Source organism: Pipistrellus kuhlii, unplaced genomic scaffold, assembly GCF_014108245.1.
Source record: "Pipistrellus kuhlii isolate mPipKuh1 unplaced genomic scaffold, mPipKuh1.p scaffold_m20_p_34, whole genome shotgun sequence".
Classification (NCBI taxonomy): domain Eukaryota; kingdom Metazoa; phylum Chordata; class Mammalia; order Chiroptera; family Vespertilionidae; genus Pipistrellus; species Pipistrellus kuhlii.
The window spans coordinates 1,470,197-1,497,197 of record NW_023425534.1 but is presented as its reverse complement, the minus strand read 5'-3'; the positions used below and the strand labels follow the sequence as shown (position 1 = coordinate 1,497,197).

Genomic DNA, 27,001 nt, shown 5'->3' with positions numbered 1-27,001 from the left:
GGATGCTCCGTGGTCCCCACTGTCCTTCAGGGTTCGCTCTGTTCGGGATCGGTCGCCCAGCAGCTCCCGGCGCCGGGCTCAGGTGACCGCGGCCCTGCCTGGTGCTGTCGCACCGGAACCCGCTCTGGCGTTCCCAGGGCTGATGTGCGAGTCGCTTCGTCCCTGTCACCTGGGCCTCCGTGTCCCCGTGTGGCATCCCTCCGTCCGTCAGCGGGAGGGACAACTGGCGCCCTCTCCTCTCCTCCAGGGGTCACCTGGGGAGCTGGCCTCGTGATGACGTCACTTTTTGAGGGACAGGACGGGGCTGGGAGGGAGGGAAGGGAGGCGGACACACCGAGCCCCTGTTAGTTACTGGGCCGGGTGTTTGCTGCGAGGGAAGTGAGTCCGTCCTTGATTTAAAGACACAGTACAGGGAGCAAATGACTCCTGAGCTTGAGCAGTTTTGCGTGGCTTTGTCAGGCTAAGAGCATCTACACACATAAGCGTGTGGAGCCCCGAGACACGTCCTGACCTGTGTCCGCGGCCAGGCTGGCCTGAGGGCTCCCCCGGGACCTTCGAATGGACGCCGCGCGGCTCCCCTGCGGGCTGTGGTTTTGGGGGAGACTGTGTGATCACGGGCTGTGCTCCCCCCACCCCGCCCTCTGGCCCCGTCCGGCCTCCCAGGGCGCCGCCGGCTTCTGCTGAGCGAAGCTGTGTGCACGGCAAATGGGTACGCGGGCTCCGACTCATTAGAGCAGCCGCGGGCTCTTCTGCTGATGACTCGATCCTGCTCCTCTCATTTCCCCTCGCAAGCTGCCTGCTCGACTTATTGCATTTGGTGCTTCCTGTGCCCCCCCCCCCCCCCGCCCCGTTCTCCTCCTGAGACAGTGTGGGGCCTGCAGGCCTCTCATTCCTGCACATCCTGTGCCCGTCCTGAGGCGCTTTGCCCTGGGAGCTGCCTCGCTCACTCTCGGGCCCCCCCTCTGCCAGGCCCCCCAGAGCTGCAGGAGGAAGCCTGGGCTGAGACCCCTCTACCTGGACACGGGGGTGGTGGTGCAGGGAACACATCCTGCAGAATGGGTCTGCCTCACCCCTGCCCTCACTGAGCAGTGGGTGGGGGCAGATCCGGCGGCGGCCACTGCACCCAATGGCTGGCTCTCAGCCCCGCACCGGGCAGGGAGCGCAGCCTTGAGACCAGACCTGGGACAGGACGTCCCTCGGGAGCCTGTGTCTGACTGTTGGGAGGATGGGTGTGCAGCGGGTGCTGAGCGGCGTGAAGAGCCCCCACGGGGAAGGGATGGGGGTGGGGTTGGGAGAGGGGACACAGCCGCCCCTCGCGGAGGTTAGACATGTTGAGGAGTGACAGGCGGGGGCAGCGCTGACACAGGGAGAGAAGCCTGGCAGCGCGCTCAGCGGCCCTCATGGTTATCCTGGACACGTGGGCGGGGAGGCGGGCCGGGCCAGGCGGGGCGGCCAGGTCTCCTGAAGGCGGGGCGGCCACGTCAGAGGACTGAGGCTGGGCAGCACGGAGGCCGGTGGGCAGGACGAACTGGGGAGGGAGATGCGGGGTGCGGGGGCCAGAACCCTGGCAGGCCAGTCACGTGGGGAACCGGGGGGGAGGGGGCGCAGAGGGAGCGGGGGGAGGGCTCCAGGAACAGGCTCCTGCGAACAACCTTGAGGCCCCCTCCTCCCGCTCGGGTGCTGGAGGGCTCACAGGCCCTGAGCTCCTGCGGGCAGCCAGCAATGGCCTTGGCCGCTTCCCCTCCACCGGCAGCAGCCAGTGGAGCAGGACCAGGAGCCCTGGGCCTCCCCCTCCCGGGCTCCAGCTGTCTTCCTGGAGGTGGGGGTGGGGCTGGGGGTGTGAGACCTGCCCCTTCCCTGAGCCCTGAGCCCCTCCCTGGCCTGGGATCCAGCTGCCAGGGCCCCAGGCGAGGGGCAGCCGGCCTCACCCCGAGGCAGCTGGGCCTGCGGGAGCTGCAGCGCCCCCTGCGGTCCCGCCGGAGCCGCCGCCAAGCTCCCTGCGGACATGTGACTCGCAGCCATATGGCCAGACGGCCGCGGCTGTGCTTTCCCTGTGGTTCAGCGAGTCTCCGCCTCGAAGTCTGTTCCCAGGTGCGGATGCTCAGCAATAACCGGCCGGCTCCCGTTCCGGAAGGTTCTCCCAGCAGCGGGCTCAGAACCACCCCAGTGACACAGGGATGGGCCACGTGGGCCACGCGGGGAGTGCGGAGCGCACCTGCTGGCCCAGCCCTGGCCCCGGCCCCGGCCCCGGCCCTGACCCTGCCCGCCTGCCACGCTGGCCGGGGCACAGCCTTGGCGCTGCCACGTGAGCCGGGCGGCTGCTCTGCCCGCAGACCTGGGCAGCGCCGCCGCCGGGCAAGGTCGTTGGGAGACGGGCTCTGCCCCCCAGGGGAAGGCCGGGCCAGCTGATTCTCAAGGGAAAGCAGCCTCTAAACTGCCCTGCCCGTACCCCAGACTCCCACAGGGCAGGCATGGGGGTGGTGGTAGGGGGGAGGGCGGGCAGAGCCAGGACTGGGTGACGGGGGACAGGGAGGTTTATTCCTCTGGGTACCCTGACTGCTCAGGTCACTCGTGTGGCCACACCCCACCTGGTGGTTTCCCCCTTTCATCCTGCGGGCCCTCCGTCATTGTCACCCCCAAACCCCCTCACGCCCTGAGAGAGGCCCCGCCAGCCTGGCTCCTGGTCCGGGAGCCTGGCAGCCGGGGGGGAGGGACAGAGGGGACTCCCTGGCCAGGCTCAGGCTCCTCCCTCCCTCCTCCCCTGTCCCCCTCCTGCCCGCCCCCTCCCCCACAGTGGATGGGATCACATGTCCTCAGCCAGGTCTGAGCCCAGGCTCCTCCCACTCGCCCTGGAGGCTAGGCCACGCCCTCCTCCCCCTGCCCTGGGCCCTGAGGGAGGGAGCCAGGGGTGCAGGTGAGCGAGGCAGCCCAGAGGAAAGAGGGGAGCTGCCCACCTGCCTGCCTTGGGCTCCAGGTAGCAGGACGGTGTGGGGTGCAGACACAGCCTGCGGGAGGGATCCCCAAAAGTCTTTGTCAGGAGGGCACCCCGGTCCAGCAGGCAGGCAGAGCCGTGATAGTGGCAGGTGGGTGGGTCGGTGCATGTGGGGTGAGGAGGGGGCCCTCTCTCAGGCTGGTTGAAGCCTCCCCACCCCTCTCCTGCTGAGCGCCCGGCACACACCCTCCCCTGCTCCTCGGGACACTCCTGCCCGAGGGTGAGCTGAGCTCCCATCCCGTCCCCGGTCCCTGTGCCCGGCTCAGGGCCGGGCCACGTGACCCCGCCCAGGGAGGGCACGTGCCGTGAGCTCCCCTGGCGACGGTGTCAGTGGCCGACCCAGGACTCGGGGCCCAGTCAGCTGAGCCCTGTGGCCTGAATGTCCCCCGAGAGCCAGCCAGGGCCGCCGGCACCTGAGGAGCAGAATGTCTGCGGGACGAGGTGGGCACAGGTGGGCAGGTCTCCTGAGCGGAGAGGAGCCGTTGCCATGGAGACGTTTCTCAAACTCATGTGGCCGCAGGACCCCGAGTGTGGAGAACTGACCGGGATGGGGTTCCTCGGATCACCCTTTAGGAAACGCCTCCCCCGTGTCTGGCTTTACCCTGACTGCCCTGCCCACACACCCTCTGGAAGGTCAGCTCACAGGAGCGGGGTGGGTTAGGGCCTCTGCGTGTTTGGGGGGACAGGGTTCACCCCCCGCCCGTCAGATGCCGCGCTTCTCTCTTCTTCGGGGGACACGTCAGCAGGAGGCCTGTGGGCCCCACGAGAGCAAGGCTTTCTGGGGAGGAGGGGCTCTTCCCCCGCGAGAACAGGCGTTTCCAGAATGTTCCTGGGATGTTCCCTCGTCCTGGTGGAGGAGGAGGCAGGGAGGAGAGGCGCCACCTGCTGCCGTGCCCGGGAGTGGGGTGACTGTCACCCCGAGGCGCATCCAGGCAGCGCTGGGCCCGCGCAGCCTTCTGTGCTCGCTCTAAGGGGAGCAGCACCCCGATTCCCGCGTCCCATGGTCCCGCGTGCCCGTGCGGCTGTGCAGAGCAGGGGGCGGAGCCGCGGGAGCACAGGCCAGGCCGGCACATGGAACGCTCAGGTGCATGCGTGTCAGCGGTGGCCCTCCGTCCAGGCGGCCTTCGGACATGATCTGGGTGTGACCAGTTCTGCGGCCTCTCCTTATTCTGAGTGCGGCGCACCCGGCCTTCCTCCCGCGGGAGTGTAGCAGCCTGGGCTGTGGCCCCGCTTTTCCCGCTGCTCCTGCCGAGCTGACCCGGGAAGGGCAGGCCCCTCGGGACTGGCTGGGGCTTCCCCTGATTTATTTTCGTGGACGTGCCGTGGTCCCCTCCGGAAGCCTGTCCCCGAGGCTTGAGGGCCATGTGCTCTGTCCCCGTGGCTGCAGGATCTTCTCTAAGCCCTGTGTCCAAAGCCGGGCACACCATAGGGATGCTGTCCAAGAGGATGCTGTTTGCTCATCCATCCATCCATCCATCCATTCTTCCATTCTTCCTTCCTTCCTTCCTTCCTTCCTTCCTTCCTTCCTTCCTTCCTTCCTTCCTTCCATTCATCCATCCTTCCATCCATCCATTCATCCATTCATCCATCCATCCTTCCATCCATCCATCCTTCCTTCCATCCATCCATCCATCCATCCATCCATCCATCCTTCCATCCATCCATCCATCCATCCATCTATCCTTCCATCCTTCCATCTATCCATCCATCCATCCATCCATCCATTCATCCTTCCATCTATTCATCCATCCATCCATTCATCCTTCCATCTATTCATCCATCCATCCATTCATCCATTCATCCATCCACCATCAGCTATTCCATGCCCATCTCTGTGGGAGGAGCTGGGACCTTCGCCACCAGTGGGTGGCCTCAGCCAGTCCTCAGTCCTCAGGCAGCACGCGGCCGTGGGAACCCAGTGAGCTGTGCGAGCAGCTGCCTGCCCTGTCCCGACGCTGCCGTCACTGACCCCAAGGGACACGATGGGGGGAGGTGCTGTGGGAGAGCCGGGAGGGGTCCCCCGGGCAGGGGCAGGGGCAGGGGGAGGCCCCGGTGCCTCGTGCTGTCTCCCAGGGAACAGAGAAACTTCTGGAGTTCTGACCTGCCCACCCGCGTCGTCGGTGTCAGAGCCAGAAATAGAACGCAGAAGGTTCTCGCTCTGATTTCTGCGCTCATGATTCTAGGGCGAGATGCCCTTATGAAATGTGGATCAAAGGAGCCGCGGGAGGGGGAGCCAGCCAGCGAGCCAGGAGCCACGTGAGGTCTGCACGGCCGCCGGGCCTGCTGCGCTCCCGTCCGCGCCGTGAGCCGGCACGCCCCGGTATCGACCTGGCTCAGCCGGGACGGAGCAGGAGCGATCTGAAAGGCCCTTCGATCCTGACCTTGACCCTGACCCTGACCGCTCCATCCCAGGCCCGCAGTCTGACCCCGCGCTGCTCTGAGAGGAGGAGGGCTCAGATGCTGCCTCTCAGGAGGAAGCCACGCATTGGCGGCCCTGGGAAATGTGCGGGAGGGGCGTCCGATCCGTTCCCGGCCTCCACGTGAACGAGGACGTGTACTTGGCACTCACCACGAGGCAGGCCGGACGGGGTTAAGTCCTACGAGGCGCTCGGCCGTCCCGGGAGACGGACTCGTCTCTGATGCTCACTCGGCGGAGGCGGAACCAGCAGCACAGAGAGGTGACGGGGCCGGCCCAGGTCACACAGCGGATTGCGGGGGGGGGGGGGGTGCACCGGGACCTGGACCCGGTTTCAAGGATGACACGGGAATGCTACCTGGGCCCTGTCTTTGCAGGGGCCGGTCTGAGAGCTTCCCGGGGTCAGGACCCCAGACAGTGTCTCTGCCTTCGATGCTGCTGAGGATGGCAGCCGGGCCAGGAGGGGGCTGCTGATCTCCTACCGTCCGAAGCTGCCAGAGCCCCGGGGTTCTGTTTTAAGTTTTTTTGGTAGCCCTCACCGAGGGTGTTTTCCGTCCTCTCCACCGCCCTCGGGGTTTATGGTATTTTAAAGTTACTTACAGTTTAGGCTAAAAGGCGTTAGGGAGTCTGCGTGGCTGCAGAGCCGTGGCCCTTGGCCCCTGAGCGCCCACAGCCCTGGGCACCATGGTGGTCGCAGCGGGGCCTGAGCTCACTGGCCAGGGCCCAGGAGGGGGACAGGCAGGTGGAAGCCGGCGGGGCAGCCTGGAGTGTGGATGGGAGGCCGGATGGGGTCGGGGGGGAGGCAGGACATGGTGGGGCGAAGGAAGGATCTGCCTGGTCTCCGAGGCCAGGCCCTGGGGTCTCCCAGCCGCTGCACATCCGGGAAGTGAGCCGGGGCCTCGTCCCTTGGCCACGGGCGGGGGGCTGCCCCCGGGAGAGCAGGTCCCTCCAGGGCAGGCTGGACCCTCCGTCCACCCCGATGCCCGGGTCCAGGCCCCGGAAGCCGGCGGGAAACGCCCTGCGTCTCCCCCTGAGCGCGGGCCCAGGTCTCCTTGCTGCCTTCCCACTTTGGGGGGAAATAAGTCAGGAAGTTAATTTGATTCTGAACAGATTCTGAAGCCGGCTCCCAGGAGGCGGGGATCAATTTACATTTCCCTTCCCCTGCGTCCTGCTGGCTGGCGCTCGCAGCCGCGGCTGGCGTGTGCCGCGTCCGTCCCTCCGCACACGGGGCCTCGGAGCAGACGTTTACAGCCTGGTCTGAGCCGGGGTGGGGGGGGGGGGGGGGCTCTGGCGGCCGGTGCTGCCCCTTTGCCTGTGGGTTTCGGTCTGCGGGGCTGGGCGTGGCGGAGGCTGCACACCCCTGGCTTCGCGGTGCATGTGAGCTCACGTGCACCCCTACTTCTGCCTCCCCCAGAGCTCTGCTGTGACCTGCCCCTGGGTGTCTGCTCGGGGGGGGGACCCCGGTGCACACACCTCCCAGGCCACCCGCTGTGTCCTCAGAGGGGGGTCAGCACTGCCCCCCGCCCCCCCGGGCATCCTCCTGGAGCTCAGGGGACAGACCTGGACAGACCTCTCTGAGAGGAGAGGGTGTGACAGGGCTGATCCCCTAAAGAGCTGAAACTGGGGCGCAGGCACTTGTACCCCTCCGTCACACCCGCCACTCACACCAGCGTTACAGCCACAGTCGCCACCAGGGCAGCAGCCAGGTGCCGTCGGTAGCCGAGCGGGTGAGCTGTGGCCCGTCCGCCGATGGGATGTTACTGGGCCTTAAAACAGGGAGGGACTGTCACACGCCGAAGCAGGATGGACGCGAACACACGCCCAGGGAGGCCAGCACCGCGGCCAGGCCTGCTCTCTCCGCCGCCAGGGGCTCCCAGCGCCATGGGCTCCTGGGCAGAGAGCAGGGGGCTGGGCGGCAGGTTCTGGGGGTGCTGAGGGAACGGAGGGCGGGGGGGGGGTACTGTTTAAAGGGGACAGCTCCAGTTCTGCAAGGTGAAGCTCGGGGGACGTTTGCACAGCCAGGGGACGTGCTAACGCTACTGGCCGTATGCTGACCGTGGTGAAATTCTGAGTGATGTGCATTTTTTACCGAAGTCTTCTAAAATTAAAAAACCAGCCCTAGCGGGTTTGGCTCAGTGGATAGAGCGTCGACCTGCAGACCAAAGGGTCCCAGGTTCGATTCCGGTAAAGGGCACACGTACCTCGGTACAGGCTCCTCCCCAGCCCAGGCCCTGGGCGGGCGTGTGCAGGAGGCCACCAATGGATGTGTTTCTCTCACATCGATGTTTCTCTCTCTTTCCCTCTCCATAAAAATCAATGGAAAACACCCTTGGGTGAGGGCTACCAAAAAAAAAAAAAAAGAAAGAAAGAAAGAAAGAAAAACAAAAAGGTTGGCAGCCTCGGACAGTAGGAGATCAGCGTCTCCTCCTGGCCCGGCCGCCATCCTCGGCAGCGCGGAAGGCAGTGGCACTCTCTGGGGTCCTGACCCCGGGGAGCTGTCAGACCAGCACCTGCAAAGACAGGGTTTCCTCGGCTGCAAGCAGGGTGCCGGTGGCCATCCGGGTGACACGGGAGCAGGGCAGTGGCCGGTGGGGTTGCGAGCTCAGCCTTTCACGGGGGCTGAGTGAGCAGATAAGCAGATGCACACGAGAGCCGGTTCCTGGGGAGGAGGAGGGCGCTTGGGGAGGGGCCGCTAGACTGACCCAAGGGGGTAGGTTGGGTTGGGGTTCTGTTGGTTTCCAGGGGGCCGTCTGTTTACATGTGTCACAGACAGAAGGACCTAAAACAACAGCAATCGAGCCTCTCTGTTCGGGCCGGGCGCGTCTGAGGCGTGGGCAGAGCCGAGCTCCCACTGGAGGCCCTCGCGGGAGTGTGTGTGGGGGGTCCTTCCTGCCTCCTCCAGCCTCTGGTGGCTGCCGGCATTCCTTGGCTTGTGGCTGCATCACTCCGGTCTCTCCCTGTGTGTCCGTGCGGCCTCTCCTCTTTGCAGGAGGACCGGGTCATCAGATGCAGGGCCCAGCCTCCTCCAGTGTAACCTCAGCTTCATCCCACTTTTCCAAATGCAGCTACAGGCTGAGGTCTCGGCAGACATGGCCTCCAGGGCACACACGATTCAATCCTCGTCAGAGGGCCGGGCACAGAGTCAGGGCTTCCCACGTGACGGCCAGAGAGACGCCTCCCGGCTCTCCGGCTGAGAGTCCCGGGAGCCCAGCACCGGGACCGGCGAGCGGCCGGGCCCGCGGCCTCGTGTCCAGGTCTGTCCCCTGGAGGACCAGGGCTCCTGGCAGAGGGGGCGGTGCCAGGGCTGAGCCCGGGGGACACCGGTCCTGGGTAGTCCTGTTTCCCAGGAAGCGAGGGTGCGATGGGGGCACCGCGGGCGCCAGGAGGCTCCCGCTGCCCCGGAGGAGGCCGCTCCAGATGCAAACACAAAGCAGCGGCATCTCCCAGCGGCCTCCGCCCTCCTCGCCCGCTGCGCACACCCGCCTGACTGACATTCCGCTGGCGAAGAGACACGTCCCCCTCTGCCACCGCGGCAGGCGGCCTGAGGCTCACCCACCCACCGGCCGCTGCCACGTGCTTACGTGGCCGTCTCAGGGGCAGGCCAGCCCCGGCCCGCACCGTCAGCTGCGGCGTGTCCTAGAGGTTCGCACGCCCCCGCATCGAAAACCTCCGGAATGGGCCCCTGGTGAACACAGAGACGGGGAGGGGGCTCTCCTTGGTGGCAGAGAAACGGTGGCATCAGCGTGGCGGCCGCCATCACAGTGACACTCAGGCCAGGAAACCAGCAGAGGAAAAGGGGGTGAAAGCTGCGAGGAACGAGACGTCACCCCTCGAATTACCACCCGGAAAGGGACCTTCTGCAGATGCTGGTTCCCACAGGAAGCACTGGTCACACACAGCGGGCCCGGACAGGGTGGCGTGGACACCTGGCTAATGCCCTCTGGGCCCGGGGCCCCCAGGGGCCTACAGGGAGTCCCCGACAGCACAGCGCCCACTCACGCCTTTCCTCCCCAAACCGAGGGGCACTCTGCAGAATGCCTGGGGGTTCTGTGACCTTCGACACCGCCAAGGTCACCACTCATTCATTCACCCACATTCATTTATTCACTCATTCACATTCATTTACTCATTCATTCATTCATTCACCCATTCACTCAGCCGTGAGCGATCAGATAAAAGCTGAGGCTCTGCCAGGAGCTTGCGACCACGTGGGCCTGGCTGGTTTTCTAATTGCTCCCTCTCCGGTCCCCCCCAGGGGCTCATCTTGTACATTTTGACCTGAACCCGTCAGCGCTCCGTGCTGCTGGGGCGGACATGCAAAGTGAAGGTCAGCCTGGCTCGCTCCGCCGGCAGGAGGTCTTGCCAAGACTGAATCCTGGCTTACCGACTCGCCCCGGCCGGGAACGATGGCCTCCTGACCGGCGGGGCCCAGTGCTGCTCGGTCCCGGTGATATGGTTGTCGGTCCCGGTGATGCCATTGTGGAGGAGGCATGTCCGGGGGTCAGCGCAGAGCCAGAGCCCCCAGGACGCGGTGACAGCCGTTGGGACGGTGGGGGGATGCGATGGGGGGGTGTCAGGGGTCTGTGTGGACAGCAGGGGCAGGTGACAGGGCTGATAGGAGGAGGAGAGCGCAGAGACAGGCAGAGGCACACAGCCTTCCGTCAATGTCGCTGTGACCCCAGGGGCGGGAGCGTGGGGACCAGATTGGCCTTCGAGGGCCTGAGTCATCGCATCGGGGCCGCGAGGCAGGCTCCCAGCATGGGCTGCGGCTCTGCCTGTGGGTCCAGAGCCAGGAGCCCCGGCTCCCCGGTGCCGCCGAGCCCTGCCTCCGTCCCTGCCTCCAGCTGAATCCTCACGTCTGCTCAATGCTGCGTGATTTGTAAAGGGCTCTCATGCACGTTCCCTCTGGCAGACGAGCAGGCGGAGTGAAGTGATTGGCCCAAGGTCAATGAATCAATCAGCAGAGCAATTATTGAGCTTTGTCGGAGCGTGTGGCTCCGAGCGCCCCCCGGAGGCCTCGCGAGGAAGAGATGGGCCGGTCTGCACACAGACACGCTGCACCTACAGCCCCATGCACACATAAAAATGGCACACACATGTGCACACTTGTGCCCACACACCAGCTCTCCCAGCTGTATGTTCACAGCACACACAGGTGCACACACGTGCACACACACCCTGCCCACACAAAGACATATGCTGCTTTCGGGCCGGGCAGAAGGGTTGGCACCACGGCAGTGGGCCCCCAGGCGGTGGGACAGGAAGTAGAACCCGGTAATTTATGGGGGCACAGGACAGGGCAGGGTGACCGGCCTGGATGCTGGGCTGTGCAGTTCTTGAGGGGCCCGGGGTCCAGTCCCCTCCTGCAGCCCCCCACTGGGGCCAAGGTCATTGCCTCCTAGGAGGAATCCCTGGAGGAAGGAGGGCGGAGGCCCCGTGCAGCTCGCTGCTGGTCCCCTTCCCGCAGGAAACCGTCCAAACCCTCACACGCAGTCACGCTGAGTGACGGAGGCAGAGATTGGAGCGATGGAACAGTGTTTCTCAGGGACACACAGTCTCGGTGATGCCCCAGGGTTGAGTTTGCCCACTGGCTGGGAGGCGGTTACCCGTATTCATGGTTTGGCACCCCGCTCCCGGCCAGCAGCACCCATGGCGGCTGGGGCACTGGTTCCGGCCCTTCTCCCTGTGAGCAGGCGCTCGGCTCCTCCGTTTGCCTGCGGCCTCTCTCCGGGCCTTTGCAGGGTGGGGGTGGGGGGGTTACCACCCACACCCTCAGCCTGGACTGCAGGGCATGGCAGGTCTGGTGCTTTGATTGAAAAATAGTAAAGCTCAGCTCGGCCTGGAGAAGGGGTCTGAGGGGACGCTCGGGCTCCCCGCCTGCTCCGGCCGGACCACCCGGGGAGCGCAGAGGGTGGGGGAGAAAGGCCGCCAGGCTCCCTCTCCGTCTGGTGTCCCTCTGGGGGTTGCACGCCGGCCTGTCCCCGCTGGGCCTGGCGGCGCTGTGTTCCGTGCCGGCCCCTGTGCAGGAAACGCTGTCGGGAGAACCCGTGGGCTGGCTGCGGCCCCGGCCCCGCCCCGTCTGTGTCTGTCTCTGTACCCCCCGAGCTCACGGGGCTTGGTGGCACTTGGAAGTGCGTGGGGAAGAATCGGAGGGGGCACCTCCTCACACGGGAAGGTCGTCTGCAATGTGGGTGCCCGTGCCTGCAGGCAGAGCCTCGCTGGGTGCAGCCCCACCCAGGTGTCTGCTGCCACGGGTTGCCATGGAGACGGGAGCCAGAAGCCTAAACTTTGAGCGCCGGCCCTTTGCAGGGGGCGGCTCTGCAGCCGGTGGGCCGTGCAGACGGAGCTGGGCACCGGGTTCCCGGGCCGTCCTCCTCGGGGTGCAGCCTGGCTCCGCCCTGCGGCCCCCGCCTGCCTCCGCACCCCGAGGCTGCTCCGAGACTGGGGCTCTGGGGGCGGCAGCACAATGGCTCTCTGTTCCCGAGCCAGGGCGCCCCGTTCTGAGTCCCACGCTGCACTGCACACCGCCCGCTCCCGTTTCTCCTGCTCCCCTTCGAGGGGCCGTCCCCCCAGCAGGGACTCGGTGTCTCACCCCCCCACCCCCCAGCAAAGCACAAGCCGCCGTCTTCCCGTGGGCTTGCCTCAGCCACCGGCCCTGGCCCCACCCCTGGGCCCTCCTCCCTGCCCTGCCGGTGGTGGCAGGGACAGTGCTCAAGGCCACCTGCCCCCTTCCTCCCCCTGAGGGCCGCAGCCCTGGGCACGCTGTGGGGAGAGGCCAGTCCCAGGTGGGCGAGGCCCGCCCTCAGGTGGCTGGCAGCGGCAGGCAGGGTCTCCCTGGGAGCTGGGGTGGGCGGGGACAGCCAGGAGCCTCATCACCACCCCTCCTGGGGGAAGGGGACCACCTAGGGCAGCAGGAGGGCCACACACGCCATTGGCTGGGGCCGGGGTAGTGGGGCCGTTTAGTGCATCCGTTTAGTACTTGTCTGTCTGTTGTTGTTAATATGATGGCGGCTGGCGGCATGAAGACCGCGGTGGCTGTGAGAGTTAACGGTTCTGTCCCCCCACCCCCTGAGCCTTTAGGTGCTGAGAGCCCGAGGGGAAGTGTGCACCCCCCCCCCCCCCCAGCCTGCTCTGCGCCCCAGCCTCCAGCTGCCTGGCCGTGTCAGGGCCCTCACTGAGCCCGCCGCCAGCCCGGCTGTCCCACCCCAGAAAGGGCCAGAGCCTCTGCTAACCAGGCTGAGGGCCGCCGCTCTGCACACCTACTGTGCGCCCCACTGTGCGCCAGCCGGTCCGAGGCTGCACCAGGCTCCTCGCCTGCAGACAGGCGTGTCTGGGCGGAGGAGCGGGGCCCGGGCGCTGTGGGGAGCCTTCCCCTCAGCTTAGCCCTCTGATCCATTCACCATTTTCAGGGCTAAATATAGACTCCATCTCAACGGTGAGTAATGCGGTCACGGGCTCAGCTGGCACCTGGGCCCGAGTCCTGGGTACAGCCTGTTCCCGGGGCCTGGCCCGGTGACACCCGGCACGCCAGCCGCCCGCCCGGCACCTCCTCCGGCCCCGGCCCTTTGTGAGATGTTCCCGGCCGCTGGGAGAGGCGGGAGGACACGGCCATTACCACTGCGAACACAGCAGCCTTATCTGCAGTTCTTAAACGAGATGAGCAGTGAACTCAGCGTGCGTGCACCTATGTGCGCATGCGTGTGCCTTGTGGGCGGGCGTGCACGCTTGTGGGTGTGCACATGTGCATGTGTGCGTGAACATGTGCGTGTCCGCTGTGGACGCCGGGAGCCCCACCGTGTCCCCGAGGCGGCCGCTCAGCCTCTGCGGAAAGGGCGTGGCTTCTGTGTCACCTCCCAAGTCTGAACCCAGAAGCCGTCCCTGACGCTTCCGCCCCTGGTCACCGTCCCCGTTCCTACCCCCGGCGCATGGCGTCCTGCGCGGGAGCGGGAGCTCCTGGACACCAGCGCCGGCCTTGGCCTCAGCCGCTGCTCGGGCGGTGGTCCTTCCTTCCCAAGGGCACCTGCCAGAAGCCCCCCCCCATCCCCTGTGCTGGACAAGGAGGCGCGGGGCGCGCTGGCCTTTGCAGGGGACTGTGGTCCACGTTGGATCCCCTGCGTTGCATCAAACACTTTGCAGACCCCGAGATGGACGGCTCGTCCCCCACTCTTTGGGGCCCGATCTTATGACAAACCCCCGCAAATACAGCCATCAAAGCCCCTCTGTCCCCATCCGTCATCCCAGGCCCCATGATCTGTGGCCCGGTGGCAGCTGGTCCCGGTGGCACTGGGATACGGTGGCAGTTACCGGAGCAGAGAGCCCTGGGTCAGCGGGAACGGAGCGCCTGTCTGTCGAAGGCGGAGCGGGAGCCCCACCTGGTGTGCGGCTGCCTGGGGACCGGGTCTGAACTGCAAACACTTGGAAGACGGGGTGAATGTTGACCTTGAAGGGGGAGAGGGCAGAGCCGTACTTTTCCTTTCCTGGGGGCATAGAGTGGACACTCTCTCAAGGTGACCTCATTGTCTCCCGCACCCAGCCCTCCTGGCAGTGGGCCCGGGTCCGCTCCGGGGTCGCCCTGCCCAGGGTCAGAGGGTTTATGGGACCAGTGTTCCCCCTGCAGGATGGATCCCCCCAGAGCCCTGACTGGAGCGCACATGGTTAGCGGTGGAGAGGGAGGAGCGACGAGGGAGGGACGCTGGGAGTTGTGTGGGGCGGGGCATCCCCATCACAGCCGGTGGGGTGAGGTCCCCGGACAGCCATCTTGTGAGCTGAGCGTTCCTGACTTTCAAAAGATGCCGTTTCCTCCCGCCTTCACGGAGGACGCGGAGCGGCTGCGGCTGGAACACTCCTGAGGCAGTTGGCTGGAACCTCCCCCGAGTTCAGGTCTCCAAAGATCGGGACTCCTGTCGAACCAGGTCATCCTGGGAGAGGGTCACCCCCAGGGACAGCTCGCCCACAGCCGGCTTCGCAGGGACAGCCCAGGTGGGCGAGTGCCCAGCGCGGGTGGCTTGGCCCCGCCCGGTAGATAGAGGCTGTGCCCGGCCACGGTGGCTCAGTGGGTGAGCGTCCACCTATGAACCTCGCGGTCCCGGTTTGATTCCCGGTTTGATTCCCGGTTGGGGCACAGGCCCGGGGCTGTGGGCTCAAAGCCCGGAGTGGGGTGTGCAGGAGGCAGCCCATCAATAATTCTCTCTCATCATGGATGTCTCTGTCTCTCTCCTTCTCCCTTCCTTTCTGAAATCAATAAAAAATATTTTTAAAAAAAAGGTAGAGGCTGTAGCTGCCTTTGAAATCACCTTGACAGTGGAAACCTCAAAAGGCAGCCAGCCTGTGCTGATGGGGAGGGAAGGGCCTCCGGCTAACGATGGATTTCGGTTCTTAGTGCTGAGTTGGGGGCAGGACTTCCCTGGAGCCAACAATCCCCCTGGACCTCAGGTTCCTGCCTCCGCCAGAGAGGGGCGGGCTGCTTCCGGTCCTCGCCCACGGGGGAATGGCGGGGGCTGAACAACTGCGATGCAGCTGCTCCCGGACCTTCGCTCCCGAGGACGTGGCTGTGGCAGACACTCCGCCAGCAGAGCGGTCCCCCGGTGACAAGTTGAGGGTCTAAATCTGGCCGCGCCTGGGCCTCCGCAGGAAGGGAGGCCCCTGGGGATGGATGCTGGGCGCTCTGCTCTGTGAGGGGACCCTCAGCGCCTCCGCCTGGCCTGCCTCATACCTGAGCCCGTCCCCAGCTCCTGTGGGCTCCTTCCCTCAGTGTGTCTTCATGTCACCACCTCCATCGGCGTCCAGGAGGGCGGGTTCGGCCCCAGAAACAGACCCGGATCTTGCCATGGGGCTGGGCTGTGACCTGCCAATGGCTGAGGGGCTTTGGCCCTGGAGCACTCCAGAGCTGTCTGCTGGGGGTGGGCGGGGGGGGGGAGGGGTGAGGCTGGAGGAAGGGGTGAGGCTGGAGGAAAGGGGGAGGCTGGAGGAAGGGAGGAGGCTGGAGGAAGGGGTGAGGCTGGAGGAAGGGGTGAGGCTGGAGGAAGGGGGGAGGCTGGAGGAAGGGGTGAGGCTGGAGGAAGGGGTGAGGCTGGAGGAAGGGGTGAGACTGAAATACTTGCCTTCATGGTTCAGAAGCTCGTCCGCCCCGGGAATGTAGGGGAGGCGTGCCGGTTTTGGTGAAAGCCAAAGCTGAGATTAAGTCTGCGCCTAGAAGCATACACACTGTGAGACCCGGAGGGAGCCCAGGGACTCACACCGACCTGCCCAGACATTTCCCCTTCCATGTAGGAGGACGCTGTTTGCCTTCGAGAGGCTGCCGAGGTTAGATGGTATAACACACACCTACTGGGTGAGTCACAGACTGAGCGGGCCTGGGACCAGCGTCATCACCATCATCGTCACCTCCAGTTGGTCACCACTTTCATCATCATCAATATCACCACCATCACCACCACCATCACTATCACCACCACCATCACTATCATCATCATCAATACTGCCACCATCACCGCCATCACCACCACCATCACTATCATCATCATCAATACTGCTACCATCACCATCATCACCACCACCATCACTATCACCACCACCATCACTATCATCATCATCAATATTACCACCATCACCGCCATCACCACCACCATCACTATCATCATCATCAATACTGCCACCATCACCATCATCATCACCACCACCATCACTATCATCATCATCAATACTGCCACCATCACCATCATCATCACCACCACCATCACTATCATCATCATCAATACTGCCACCATCACCATCATCACCACCACCATCACTATCACCAGCATCATCACCATCATCACCACCACCACCACCATCATCACCATCATCACCATCACCAGCATCATCACCATCATCACCTTCACCATCACTACCATCACCACCACCACCACCATCATCATCACAATTTAACCACCATAACCAGCATCATCATCATTAGTACTATCATCACCAGCATCATCACCATCATCACCTTCACCATCATCACCTTCACCATCACCAGCATCATCACCACCTTTACCATCATCATCACAATCATCCCCTCCAATGTTAGCACAACCATCACCATCATCATCTCCACCAAAATTATTGTCACTGTCATCACAATCATCATTACCACCATCACCATTACCATCATCATCATCATCATCATCACCGTAATCACCATCATCACCATCATTACCATCATCATCATCATTAGGAGTTTCCGTCCCATCACAGGATGTATAGACACAGGATGAGCTCCTAGTTTTGAAGGCAGCGAGGCGGTCTCTCCATTGGGCTGGAGGGCACGTGTGGCTGGAGGGTGAGGGGAGACAGCTGCCATCCTCCCTGCTTGTCCATTAAACTGGCATCCTGTTCAGTCCCCTCTGCCAGCGTGTCTCCCTCGCGTCTAAGGGAACTGGTGAGCAGACAGGATCCCGGGGGCCGGTGGGCACTCCATCGCTGCTGTGGTGCGGGTGGTCCATATGGCAGAAAGCTTAGCCCAATTGGCAGGCGGACTTGGCAGGCCCGGAGGCAGAGCCGCGCTGTCTCACAGATGTGCCTAAATTGGGCACCGGTGTACGGCAGTGAGAGCTGCCACTATGAAGAATGGGCGCTGGGCGGCTGCTCCGGAGGGTGGCGCCGCCGCTGGGGGTGAGAGCTGGCACTGCCGGGCCGCAGGTGCTCCAGTCCTGCTCCTGGGTCACAGAAGAAGGAGGGAGGGAGGCGAGGCACCGCCCCCAGCAGACAGAAGAGGGGCCGGCGGGAGAGAGAGTCGCGTCCCGGTTATGCCAGCTCGGAGTTATTTCCCGGCAATCCCCTCGAGGACTGTACCCAGGTGCCCAGTGGAGAGGTAACGCCTTGGGAGGCCGCCAGAGAAATGTTGCATTCCGCCACCCTCCGCTGGGACCGCACACGCGTGGCCCTCCCCGCGGGGCCTGCTGGGTCACACTGGGGTGTGGTGGGTGCGGGGAAGGGGGCTCTGCTAAGGGACCTCAGGACTGGGTGCCAGGCGTGGGGAGACGGGCTCACAGGTCTCAGGTGGAAGGGCGCGCACCCGCACCTCCGTGAGGGGTGTGCCCACGCCCGCAGGCTCTCGCTGCCCCTCGGGGCCTCTGTCACCTGACGCCAGGTGAGTAAGGTTCTCGCTGGGGGGGAGTAAGGGGGCGGGGCAGAGGGACGGGACAGAATGCCCCTCCTCTGGCCTCTGCAGGCGGGCGCGTGGCCGGGTTCTGGAGGGGCCGGTCTCTCTGTCCCTGTGGCCCCCCTCCCCCAGGCACACACAGCAGGGCGACCCCAGAGCCCCCACTGGGACCTCTGGTTCCCTGACGCCCCAGCAGCCAGTGCGCCTGCTGGAGTGAAGTCTGGAGAGCGGGAGACGTTTCCCAGGATCCAGCTGTCCCCAGCCTGCTCGGCCGCCTCCACGCTCCCTGCTAAGTCTTGGTCCTCCCAGCTCCGCCTGCGTCCTTCGGGTCCCCCCCCAGGTGCAGGCAGCCGCCAGGGCTCAGCTCCTGGAGCAGGACTTCCCGGGCGGGGAGAGGGGGTGGCAGGTCCTGGGCCAAGGTCCAGCCAGGGCTCACTGCCCAGGGGAGGGCTCTGCAGGTGCGGGGGGCCAGCCAGGCCCCCACCACCGACTGGAGGGGCTCTGGGATGGAAAGGGGCTGGGGCTCCCCTCCCTGGACTCGGGGCGAGGGCAGCCCTGGTGCCCACAGCCCTGCCGGCCCCGGGTGTGGTGAGGGAGGGGCCTGGGGCCTGTGTGGCCCCCACTCAGCCATCCCCGCGGCCCCCTGCGGGCGCGGGCAGAAGCTCACGGACAGGACCTGGCTCTGGTGGCCGGTGGACAGGACAGGTAGGTGTGCCCCCGGCTGGACCCCTTCATCACGTGACCCTGTCTCATATCTCCCCTCCTCCTCTCTGTTCCCAGGTCTGGCTGTCCATCAGATCGTCACCATCACTGTCTCCCTCATCATGGTCATCGCTGCTCTGATCACAACTCTTGTCTTAAAAAACTGGTAAGGGTCCCCGCCCTTCTCCTCTGGAAATGCAGGTGTGGGGGTCCCGGGGGGGGAGGTGCACACAAAAAGATCTTACTTCTCCCACTGGTGGCAGGCCTCAGCCTGGGGGCTGTTTTTCTCTGTCAGGCCCAGGCCCCCCAGAACCCCTCATTCTGCAGCCCCATCCCACACCCAATCCCACACCCCATCCCACAGCCCATCCCACAGCCCATCCCACACCCCATCCCACACCCCCATCCCACAACCCATCCCACACACCCATCCCACACACCCATCCCACACCCCATCCCACACCCCATCCCACACCCCATCCCACACCCCAACCCACACCCCATCCCACACCCCATCTCACACCCCCATCCCACACCCCATCCCACACCCCATCCCACACCCCCATCCCACACCCCCATCCCACACCCCATCCCACACCCCATCCCACACCCCATCCCACACCCCATCCCACACCCCATCCCACACCCCATCCCACACCCCATCCCACACCCCATCCCACACCCCATCCCACACCCCATCCCACACCCCCATCCCACACCCCATCCCACACCCCATCCCATACCCCCATCCTACACCCCATCCCACACCCCCATCCCACACCCCATCCCACACCCCATCCCACACCCCCATCCCACACCCCATCCCACACCCCATCCCACACCCCATCCCACACCCCATCCCGCAGCCCATCCCGCAGCCCATCCTGCAGCCCCATCCCACACCCCCATCCCACACCCCCATCCCATAGCCCATCCCACACCCCCATCCCACAGCCCATCCAACACCCCATCCCACACCCCATCCCGCAGCTCCATCCCACACCCCATCCCGCAGCTCCATCCCACACCCCCATCCCACAGCCCATCCCACACCCCCATCCCACACCCCATCCCGCAGCTCCATCCCGAAGCCCATCCCGCAGGCTGGCTGAGAGCGGCACCTGCCCAGGCAGCAGGCACTGCCTCTCTGCACCCTTTTTCCAGAGCCAGTGCGTTTGGGTGCCCTCGCAGGGTGCAGGTGTCAGAGAGAGGGTTTTAGAGAGAGGAAAGGAGAGGGATAGAAAGAGAGGAACACTGATAAGAGAGAAACATCAGTGGGAGAGGAATGTCACTGACCAGCTGCCTCCTGCACGCCCCTCCCGGCATCGAGCCTCCACCGGCGGTGCCCGGACCGGGACGCCAGCCGGCACGTCTTGGCTTATCGTTAGATGCTCAACCACCGAGTCACACACTGGGCCCCAGCCCTCCCCTTCATTTCCCGCGTCGGCCTGGGCAGCGGCTGTGCTGGCCTCGCCGGTCCCCTGGCCTCGCTGTCCGGGCGCCCGGTGCCGGGGCTGGCCCAGCCTCCTCACCCTCCCTCCTCCGCCGGCGGCCGCGGCCTCGGTGAGTGCGGTGACCGCTGTGCCCGGGCCTGTCTGCCTGTTTCCTCCAGGAAAGGGCCTGTTGTGAGGTCGGCCTTGCTGTGCACACACCTGCCCCCCTGGGAAGCGGGAGCTGCCTGTGACCCATCTGCCCGCAGCTCCTCCAGCACCAGCCCCCTGCTGGCTGCAGACACCGCAGGGCTGTGGGGGAGTGCCCCGCATCCACACGCGGAAGTTGCTAGAAAGCTGGTTTTCAGGGCAGCAAAGGCGGACAGGGGCGCACAGGGGTCAGCGAAGGCAGACGGGGTCAGTGAAGGCGGACAAGGGACATGGGTCAGCAAAGGCGGACAAGGGGGCACGGGGGTGAGTGAAGGGGGACAGGGGGGTCAGTGAAGGCAGACAGCGTGGCAGAGGGGGGGTCAGCGAAGGCAGACAGGGGGGCACAGGGGGGTCAGTGAAAGCAGACAGGGGGCACAGCGGGGTCAGTGAAGGCAGACGGGGCACAGCGGGGTCAGTGAAGGCGGACAGGGGGGCACAGGTGGGTGAGTGAAGGCGGACAGGGGGCACAGGGGTCAGCGAAGGCTCAACCCTCACCTCCTAGTCCTCCCTGCAAAATCAGACACATTGAAAAATATATATATATAGATTTTTATGTCAGAGAGGAAGGGAGAGGGAGAGAGAGAGAAACATCCATGATGAGAATCATTGATCAGCTGCCTCCTGCATGCCCTCTACTGGGGATCGAGCCCACAGCCCTGGCCTGTGCCCTGACCGGGAATCAAACTCAGGGCCCTTGAGCCCCCAGGCTGATGCTCTATCCACTGAGCCAGATCAGCAAGAGTGATATCGGACACGTTTAAAATTCAAATTTTATTCCTAAAAAGAGCTGATGGCTGGATGGCGGTTGATCTCCTGAGGGCCTGGGAGTCACCGCTCAGTGGAGATGGGGTGTGGTGAGCGCTGGAGCCACGGTGGGGCTGGGGCTGGGGCTGGGTGCCCCGCGGTCCCCCGGCCCACACCCCTGTGCCCCCAGCTGCGCGCAGAGCGGGAACCCGCGGCGGAACGGCCGCCCGCGGAAGCTGGCCCAGCAGGAGGAGAGCTGCCAGAACCTGACGGACTTCCCGCCGCCGCGCGTGCCCAGCAGCCTGGACATCTTCACGGCCTACGGCGAGGGCCTGCAGTGCTCCCACGAGTGCGTGCGCGCCGCCGTGCCCGCCTACGCCGACGACACGCTGCGCTCCGTGGGCGAGTACAGGTCCACGTTCAACGGGAACCGGTGAGCTCCGCCCGCCCTGCCGGCTCCTGGGCGCAGTGAGGTCCCGGGGCTGCCGACCGGGCTGCGGACCGGGTGGGGGGACCCTGAGGGTCCAGCAAACGCAAGGGCCTGTCCCCCGTCTGCCTGGCCCAGCCGTGCCAGCCCGCGCCTTCCCGTCCACAGACCCTCCTCCTCGGATCGGCACCTCATCCCCGTGGCCTTCGTGTCTGAGAAGTGGTTCGAGATCTCCTGCTGACTGGCCAAGCCTTTTTTACCTCCTGGGGCGGGGCGGACGCCGCGTGTCTGTGTCACGGTAGGTGCCGTCAGCCCCTGCCTCTCCCCCCTGCCATCCGTGACGTCTCTGAGCATCTGGCAGGGCTGGGCTGTGGGCTCCCTCTGCCCTGTGAGCAACGCCCCCGCATCCCAGAGTGTGTGTGTGTGTGTGTGTGGGGGGGGTAACTGAGGCACCCCGCCCCCTCACCGAGCTGTTTCTGTCCGTGTCCGGCCCTCCCCCTGGAGGCCACCGCGGCTGGGCCTGCATGGCGGGGACCTTAGCTCTGGCGCCGATGCCCGGACAGGCGGCCGTGAGGGCAGTGGCTAAGCGGCGGGTTCAAGGCCGAAGGGCACTGCGTGGCCCAGCCCTCGGATGCCTGCCCCCCTGTCGGCCTCCGGGAGACCCCTCCTCAGGGCCACGGGGGCTCCCTTGGCTGCAGCCAGACCAGCTGGGGGCCTCGCTCACGAACGGAGGGGCTGGCCTGTCCCAGGAACCGCCCCCCAACTCCCCACTCCCTGCTGCCCCGCCGGGCCAGCATCTTGGCAGCGATCTCTAAAGGTTTCAGATGCCACAGGAGCTTAAGGCTCTGCCCCGGAGGCCGGCCCCGCCCACACAGGCCCAGGCGCCCAGGGCTGCGGGCCATGCACCCATGGAGGCACGCCCGCCTTTGGCTGCAGGTAGCACCCGCCACGGGGATGGTTCCCTCACATAGACATTTGCATAGCCGCTCACAGGAGCACTCTTTGCATCTGCAAACTCCCTCCATCCTCCCAGCGTCCCCTTTCCAGACGGGGTCACGTGACGTGCCCGAGGTCAGTCAGGACCTGCCGGGCTGCCTCCCACAGGAAGGGCGCACACGGGCAGGGTGAAGGCGCTTTGAGGGGAGGAGCGGGAAGGGACGGGGCTCAGGGCGCTCACTCGGCGTGCGCTGATTGGTGGTTTCATGTAAGGCCCGTGATCAGGAGCCTAGGGACCCAGGAATCGGGGGCTCGGTATCGGGCAGATGCTGCCTGGCGGTTCAATGCACAGTCCATGTGAGGTACCCGGGTAGGTGCTCAGGAATGTCGGCTGCAGGTGGCGTTTACGGCACTCTCTGTCCACCAGTTGGGGGAAGAGAGGATCTCTCAAGTCCGGCTGTGGGGGTGGGGCAGGTCACCCCAGACCCCCAGCCTCAAGGTGATGGCCCCCCTCCCGGACGGTGCCCAGGGAGCTGTTTTGGGAAAGCCCTGCTTACAGGAGGGGGCGCCCCCCTGTCGGGAGACCGCCCCCCACTGGCTGCGGACAGCGGGAGGTGAGGGGAGAAGTGCCCCCAGGACTGTAGGGCGGCCGCCCCCTCAGCCTCCGGCCTGCGGGCAGAAGCCGCGGCTCCATCCGGCCACCCCAGTTCCCGTTTCCGCAGGCGAGAGCTGGGCAGGCGGGGGGAGGGAGGCGCCTTGTTAGCCCTGATGGACACCTCAGGATTCTGTGCCCTGTGCTGGACAGCGCTGATCGCTCACCGGGAGCCGCGCATTTGGGTCCGAGGCGCCCCGATTCCCGTAATGAATGCCTGGACATGCGCCTCGGCCAGGGCCGCCGGGAGGAGGGCTCAGGTTCACCGGGTGCTTGTCACCCTTAAACAAACAGCAGTTCCCACGGAGGCTGTAACGAAGGTCCTGGAGCCGGGCGGGGGGCGGGGGGCGGGGGGGAGGGGAGTGTGTGTGTTCGCCTACAGCCTCACCGCGAAGCCTCAGCAAACACATTTTTAAGGAAGATGGGTCCGTTTGTCACCCACCACCCCTCTATCCGCTCCCACGGACCCACTGCAGGTCGGGGACCCAGACGCGGCCCAGGGCGCCCCCTGCAGGCGGGTGGTCGGTGACGCCCCAGAGGTGGCACGGGCCCCCAGCCCGGCAGCGTCGCCCTGTCCCGGGATTCGGCCTCTGAGATGGGCCCTGGAGCCTGGCCCGGACGCCTCAGGCCGGCTCCCCACGGCCAGCTCGTCCGGGTGCCCGGCAGGACGAGAGGACACCACGGCCTTTCCCGCGCCCAGGACGGCAGCCTCAGACTCATGCCCGGGGCGGCCCTTGGCTCATTTCCTGTCACTTTTCATACAGCCATCGTCAGAAAACCCCTCAGCGCCCAGACCACTCCATTCCCTTCCCTTCGAGGGCCGCTCCACCCAGCCGGAGCCTGGGACGAGGCGGAGGTCCCAGAAGCCCCGGAGTGACCCGTCCTGGGGATTATTACTTCCAAACCGCCAGGGCCCTGACCTTCTGTCCCCCAAATCACGGCCGGCCGGCCACTCTGTCCGTGGAAGGAGCACTCAGACGCTCAGGAGCCGTTCTCCCTGAGAGGGCCCAGCGGGGCTCGGCGGGGAGCAGCCCTGCCCGGTGGATCACCCCGCGGCCAGGCGCTCTGTCCTCCGGCTTTGCTAAAGCAGACGCCGGTCATTAGCCCGTGACCCACCCATCCGTGGCGTGGAGCCGGTGGGGCCGGGTTAGCCGAGAGCTGACCTCGGGTCCCCATCTCTCGGGTCACAGGGCAGCACATGGCTTCCTGTGGAGACGCCCTCTGTCCCAGGTGACCTTCTCCGGCCGGGGTGTCGGGGTTCAGGCTTCTGTCTGGGCTGCCCGTCCCTCCCTAGTCCCTCTCGGGGTCGGTGCCAGCTGCGGCTCAGCAGCGGAGCCTCCGGAGCAGAAACTCCGAGTCCCCCGCTGAGCTGAGCGCGCAGCAGGGTTTTGCAGGAACAGCCAGGCCCGGAGGGGCGGGTGCAGGCTCCGGCCCGCCTCCTGGCCTGATGGGGGTGCAGGAATCCACCCATCTCTGCAGGAAGCCCGCCTTGTTTTTATTTATTTTTTAATTCTCACTCAAGGATGTGTTTTTATTGATTTGAGAGAGAGAGGGAGGGAGAGAGAAACATTGATCAGTTGCTTCCTGTATGTACCCCAACTAGGGATCAAAGCCACACCCTAGGTGTGTGCGCTGACTGGGAATCGAACCTGCAACCTTCTGGTGAAGGGGCTGATGGTCCAACCAAACGAAGCCACCGCAGGGCGAGGAAGCCAGCACTGCTCTTAGAATGGCAAAAATAGCAAGTGAAGGCTCAGGGTTAGCATGTTCGCTTTCTGTCTCCTCTCTCTCTCTCTCTCTCTCTCTCTCTCTCTGTCTCTCTCTGTCTCTCTCTCTCCCTCCCTCCCTCCCTCCCTCCCTCCCTCTCCCCCCCTCTCTAATGTTGGGTAGCAGCAGATGCCTATGGGTTAGAAAGAGGCTCCTGCCCCCCAGTGGCCCTCTGTCCATCTTCCAAAAGGTCCTCCGTCCGTCCTGGGTGCCCGTCCCCTTTAGGTCCTCCCAAGCTCTGCGGGGACACAGCTCTGGGGTTTGTCCAAGGCAGGGAGGCTGTGGGCCCATCTTCCGAGGCACTCACCCTGCTGGGTAGCACCTGCCATGTCTTTGTGGTCCGCTGCCCTGGCCGCCTCTCCCCAGCAAGGTCACCCCTGGGGGCCCAGCGGGTGGTTTCCGCTGCTCCCCAAAACCCCTCCGAGGGGGCCAGCAGAGCAGCGGACCACCAGACCCCGGTGCCCCTGCAGGCGAGGACGGGGCCGCGCACTCGGACCCTGGAGGGGAGGAGCTGGAGGAGGCCTGAGCGTGCCCGGACGCCTCAGTCCCCGACCGGCTGGGTGACCCTCCTGGCCGGGAGCTGATCCGGCTTCTCTGTGGCTTCCGTGATGATCGTGGGCCCGGGCCCCCTTCCCACCTGGGGTTCTGGGTGAGTCCGGGCCCACGGGCACCCTCCTGTCCTGAGGACATGGGTGGCCGTCAGCCGGGAGCACAGGGACAGGTTAGCCCTCCGCCCGCCCCCACGTAACCGCCTCTTGTCTTCTTCCCGCACAGGATCCCGTGGGAGAACCTGTACAAAACTCAATCCCACTTCCAACCCTCAAACCGGACTGTCTGCGGGAGGCCCCGCACCCGCGGCCGGGCCGGCCGGACTCCAGCAGGACGGACGCTAGAGGCCAAATATATTTTTATAGAGAAGCTCGCGCCGCCCGGCCGCCCTGCCGCCACCGGAGGCCGAGGGCGGAGACGCGGGCCGACCGGAGCCGGGCAGCGGGCCCAGCGCGGAGGCCGGACGCCCTGGGACGCGGGCGCTGCCACGACGCTGACTGTGCCAACAATACCAATATGTGCCATGTGGGGCCCGGGGGCCTGGCGGACGCCCAGCCGCGGCGCCCGCCCGCGTGGGGGCCTCGCAGGACGCCGGCGTGGGCACCCCTTCCGAGAGCCGTGTTTCTGGGGAATGTCGGTGTATATAACTATATAAACACACACACGCGCACACACACACACTTTTTTGTACTGTAGCAATTTTTTGAATATCTTCGATGTTCCTTTTTAAAAAAACAAAGTGTTAACCGGTCACCAAACCTGATTTATGTAACCTGCTTAGTACGGACGGGATACACTGGTGTTTTCTACCTTGCACACACCCACACACACACACACACACACGCACACACACACACGTATACGCGCACATATATATATATATATATGCATATACTGGACACGCAGTCCGAGGGGCCCGGGTCCCTCATTGCCACCGTCCTGGGGGACCCCCTCCTCGGCCACGGGCCCCCCAATGGCACGCCCCGCGTTTGCCGGTGGTGGGTGAGAGGCCCCCCGGCACGCGGTGCGCCCCTCGGGCCCAGGGAGGGAGAGAAGGCCGTGGTTTTATATACATACATCTATATAGACGTATATATACGCACACACGTCATGTTACCGTTTTCTACCTGACCGTTGGAAGAAGCTACCAAGAGCCATGTGGGTATTCCTGTAGCAGCCGCTCCCCTGGGGCCCGGGCGCGCCTCTGGCGGGGGCGGGTCTTGGCCATCCCCGTGTTCTCCAAGCGTAGACCCAATTAAAGGCTTTTCCAGCTCCGGACGTGAAAGGACTGCATCCTTACCACGTGTGCGTGCGTGTGTCGGAGCAGGGCTGGGAAGTGGAGACGGGCCCAGGTTGTTGGAAAACGAGATGCGTCCTCTGTGGGCGGGGCCAGGGCTGCTCCCAGGTGAGCCACGCCCGGGCGCGCTCTGCCTTCCCCGCACATGCGTGGGCAGAGGCCGCTGGCTCTCGCTGGAGCCCAGGGGTGACCCTGAGTCTCGGGGGGAGGCCACAGCAAACACAGGGTCACTGGGTTCCCATTGTTGCGTGTGTGTGTGTGTGTGTGTGTGTGGCGGTCCACGATTTCCCCATGTGGCTTCCTGGTGGAAATAGGACCCCCACACCGAAGCATGTTCACGGATCCCAACCCACAGCCATGCAGAGCCTGCCCTGGCCCTGGCAGGGGCACCCTCGCAAGCCGCACCTCTAAAGGTGCCGGTGCCCAGCTTGCTGCCAGTAGGGGGAGCTGTGGGAGCTGGGGCACCATCAGAGGACCTCTCCCATGAGAGGACTTGCCCAAATCCCGTGTGTGTGTGTGTGTGTGTGTGTGTGTGTGTGTGTGTGGCTTCTCTCCTATAAGTGGCCCACGGGCAAATGGATTTCACCAGGAGGGCGTGCGGGTAAAAGGTTAGCAGGCCGACCGTGAACCTCTCCCCACTCACTGGCTGGGCTGGTGACACCCTGATCCCTCCGGAGCCCAGGTCCCCTCTGTCTGGGTAAGTACCGGCCAGGGTCCCCGGCCCACCGAGGCCCTCT

The 27,001-nt window shown here is 65.1% G+C and overlaps 1 protein-coding gene across 2 annotated transcripts in view; it reads left to right on the top strand.

Moving 5' to 3' along the window:
* The window catches only part of AJAP1 (adherens junctions associated protein 1), a 65,777-nt gene extending 39,508 nt beyond the window's left edge, over positions 1 to 26,269 (top strand). For both annotated transcript variants that reach the window (XM_045570540.1, XM_036461108.2), the window contains exons 3-6: positions 18,331 to 18,418; positions 20,827 to 21,069; positions 21,232 to 21,361; positions 25,193 to 26,269. In XM_045570540.1, the coding sequence (XP_045426496.1) occupies positions 18,331 to 18,418; positions 20,827 to 21,069; positions 21,232 to 21,304 (404 nt within the window). In that variant the 3' untranslated portion in view covers positions 21,305 to 21,361; positions 25,193 to 26,269. The remainder of the gene's footprint in view (positions 1 to 18,330; positions 18,419 to 20,826; positions 21,070 to 21,231; positions 21,362 to 25,192) is intronic.
* Positions 26,270 to 27,001: the final 732 nt, after the last annotated feature.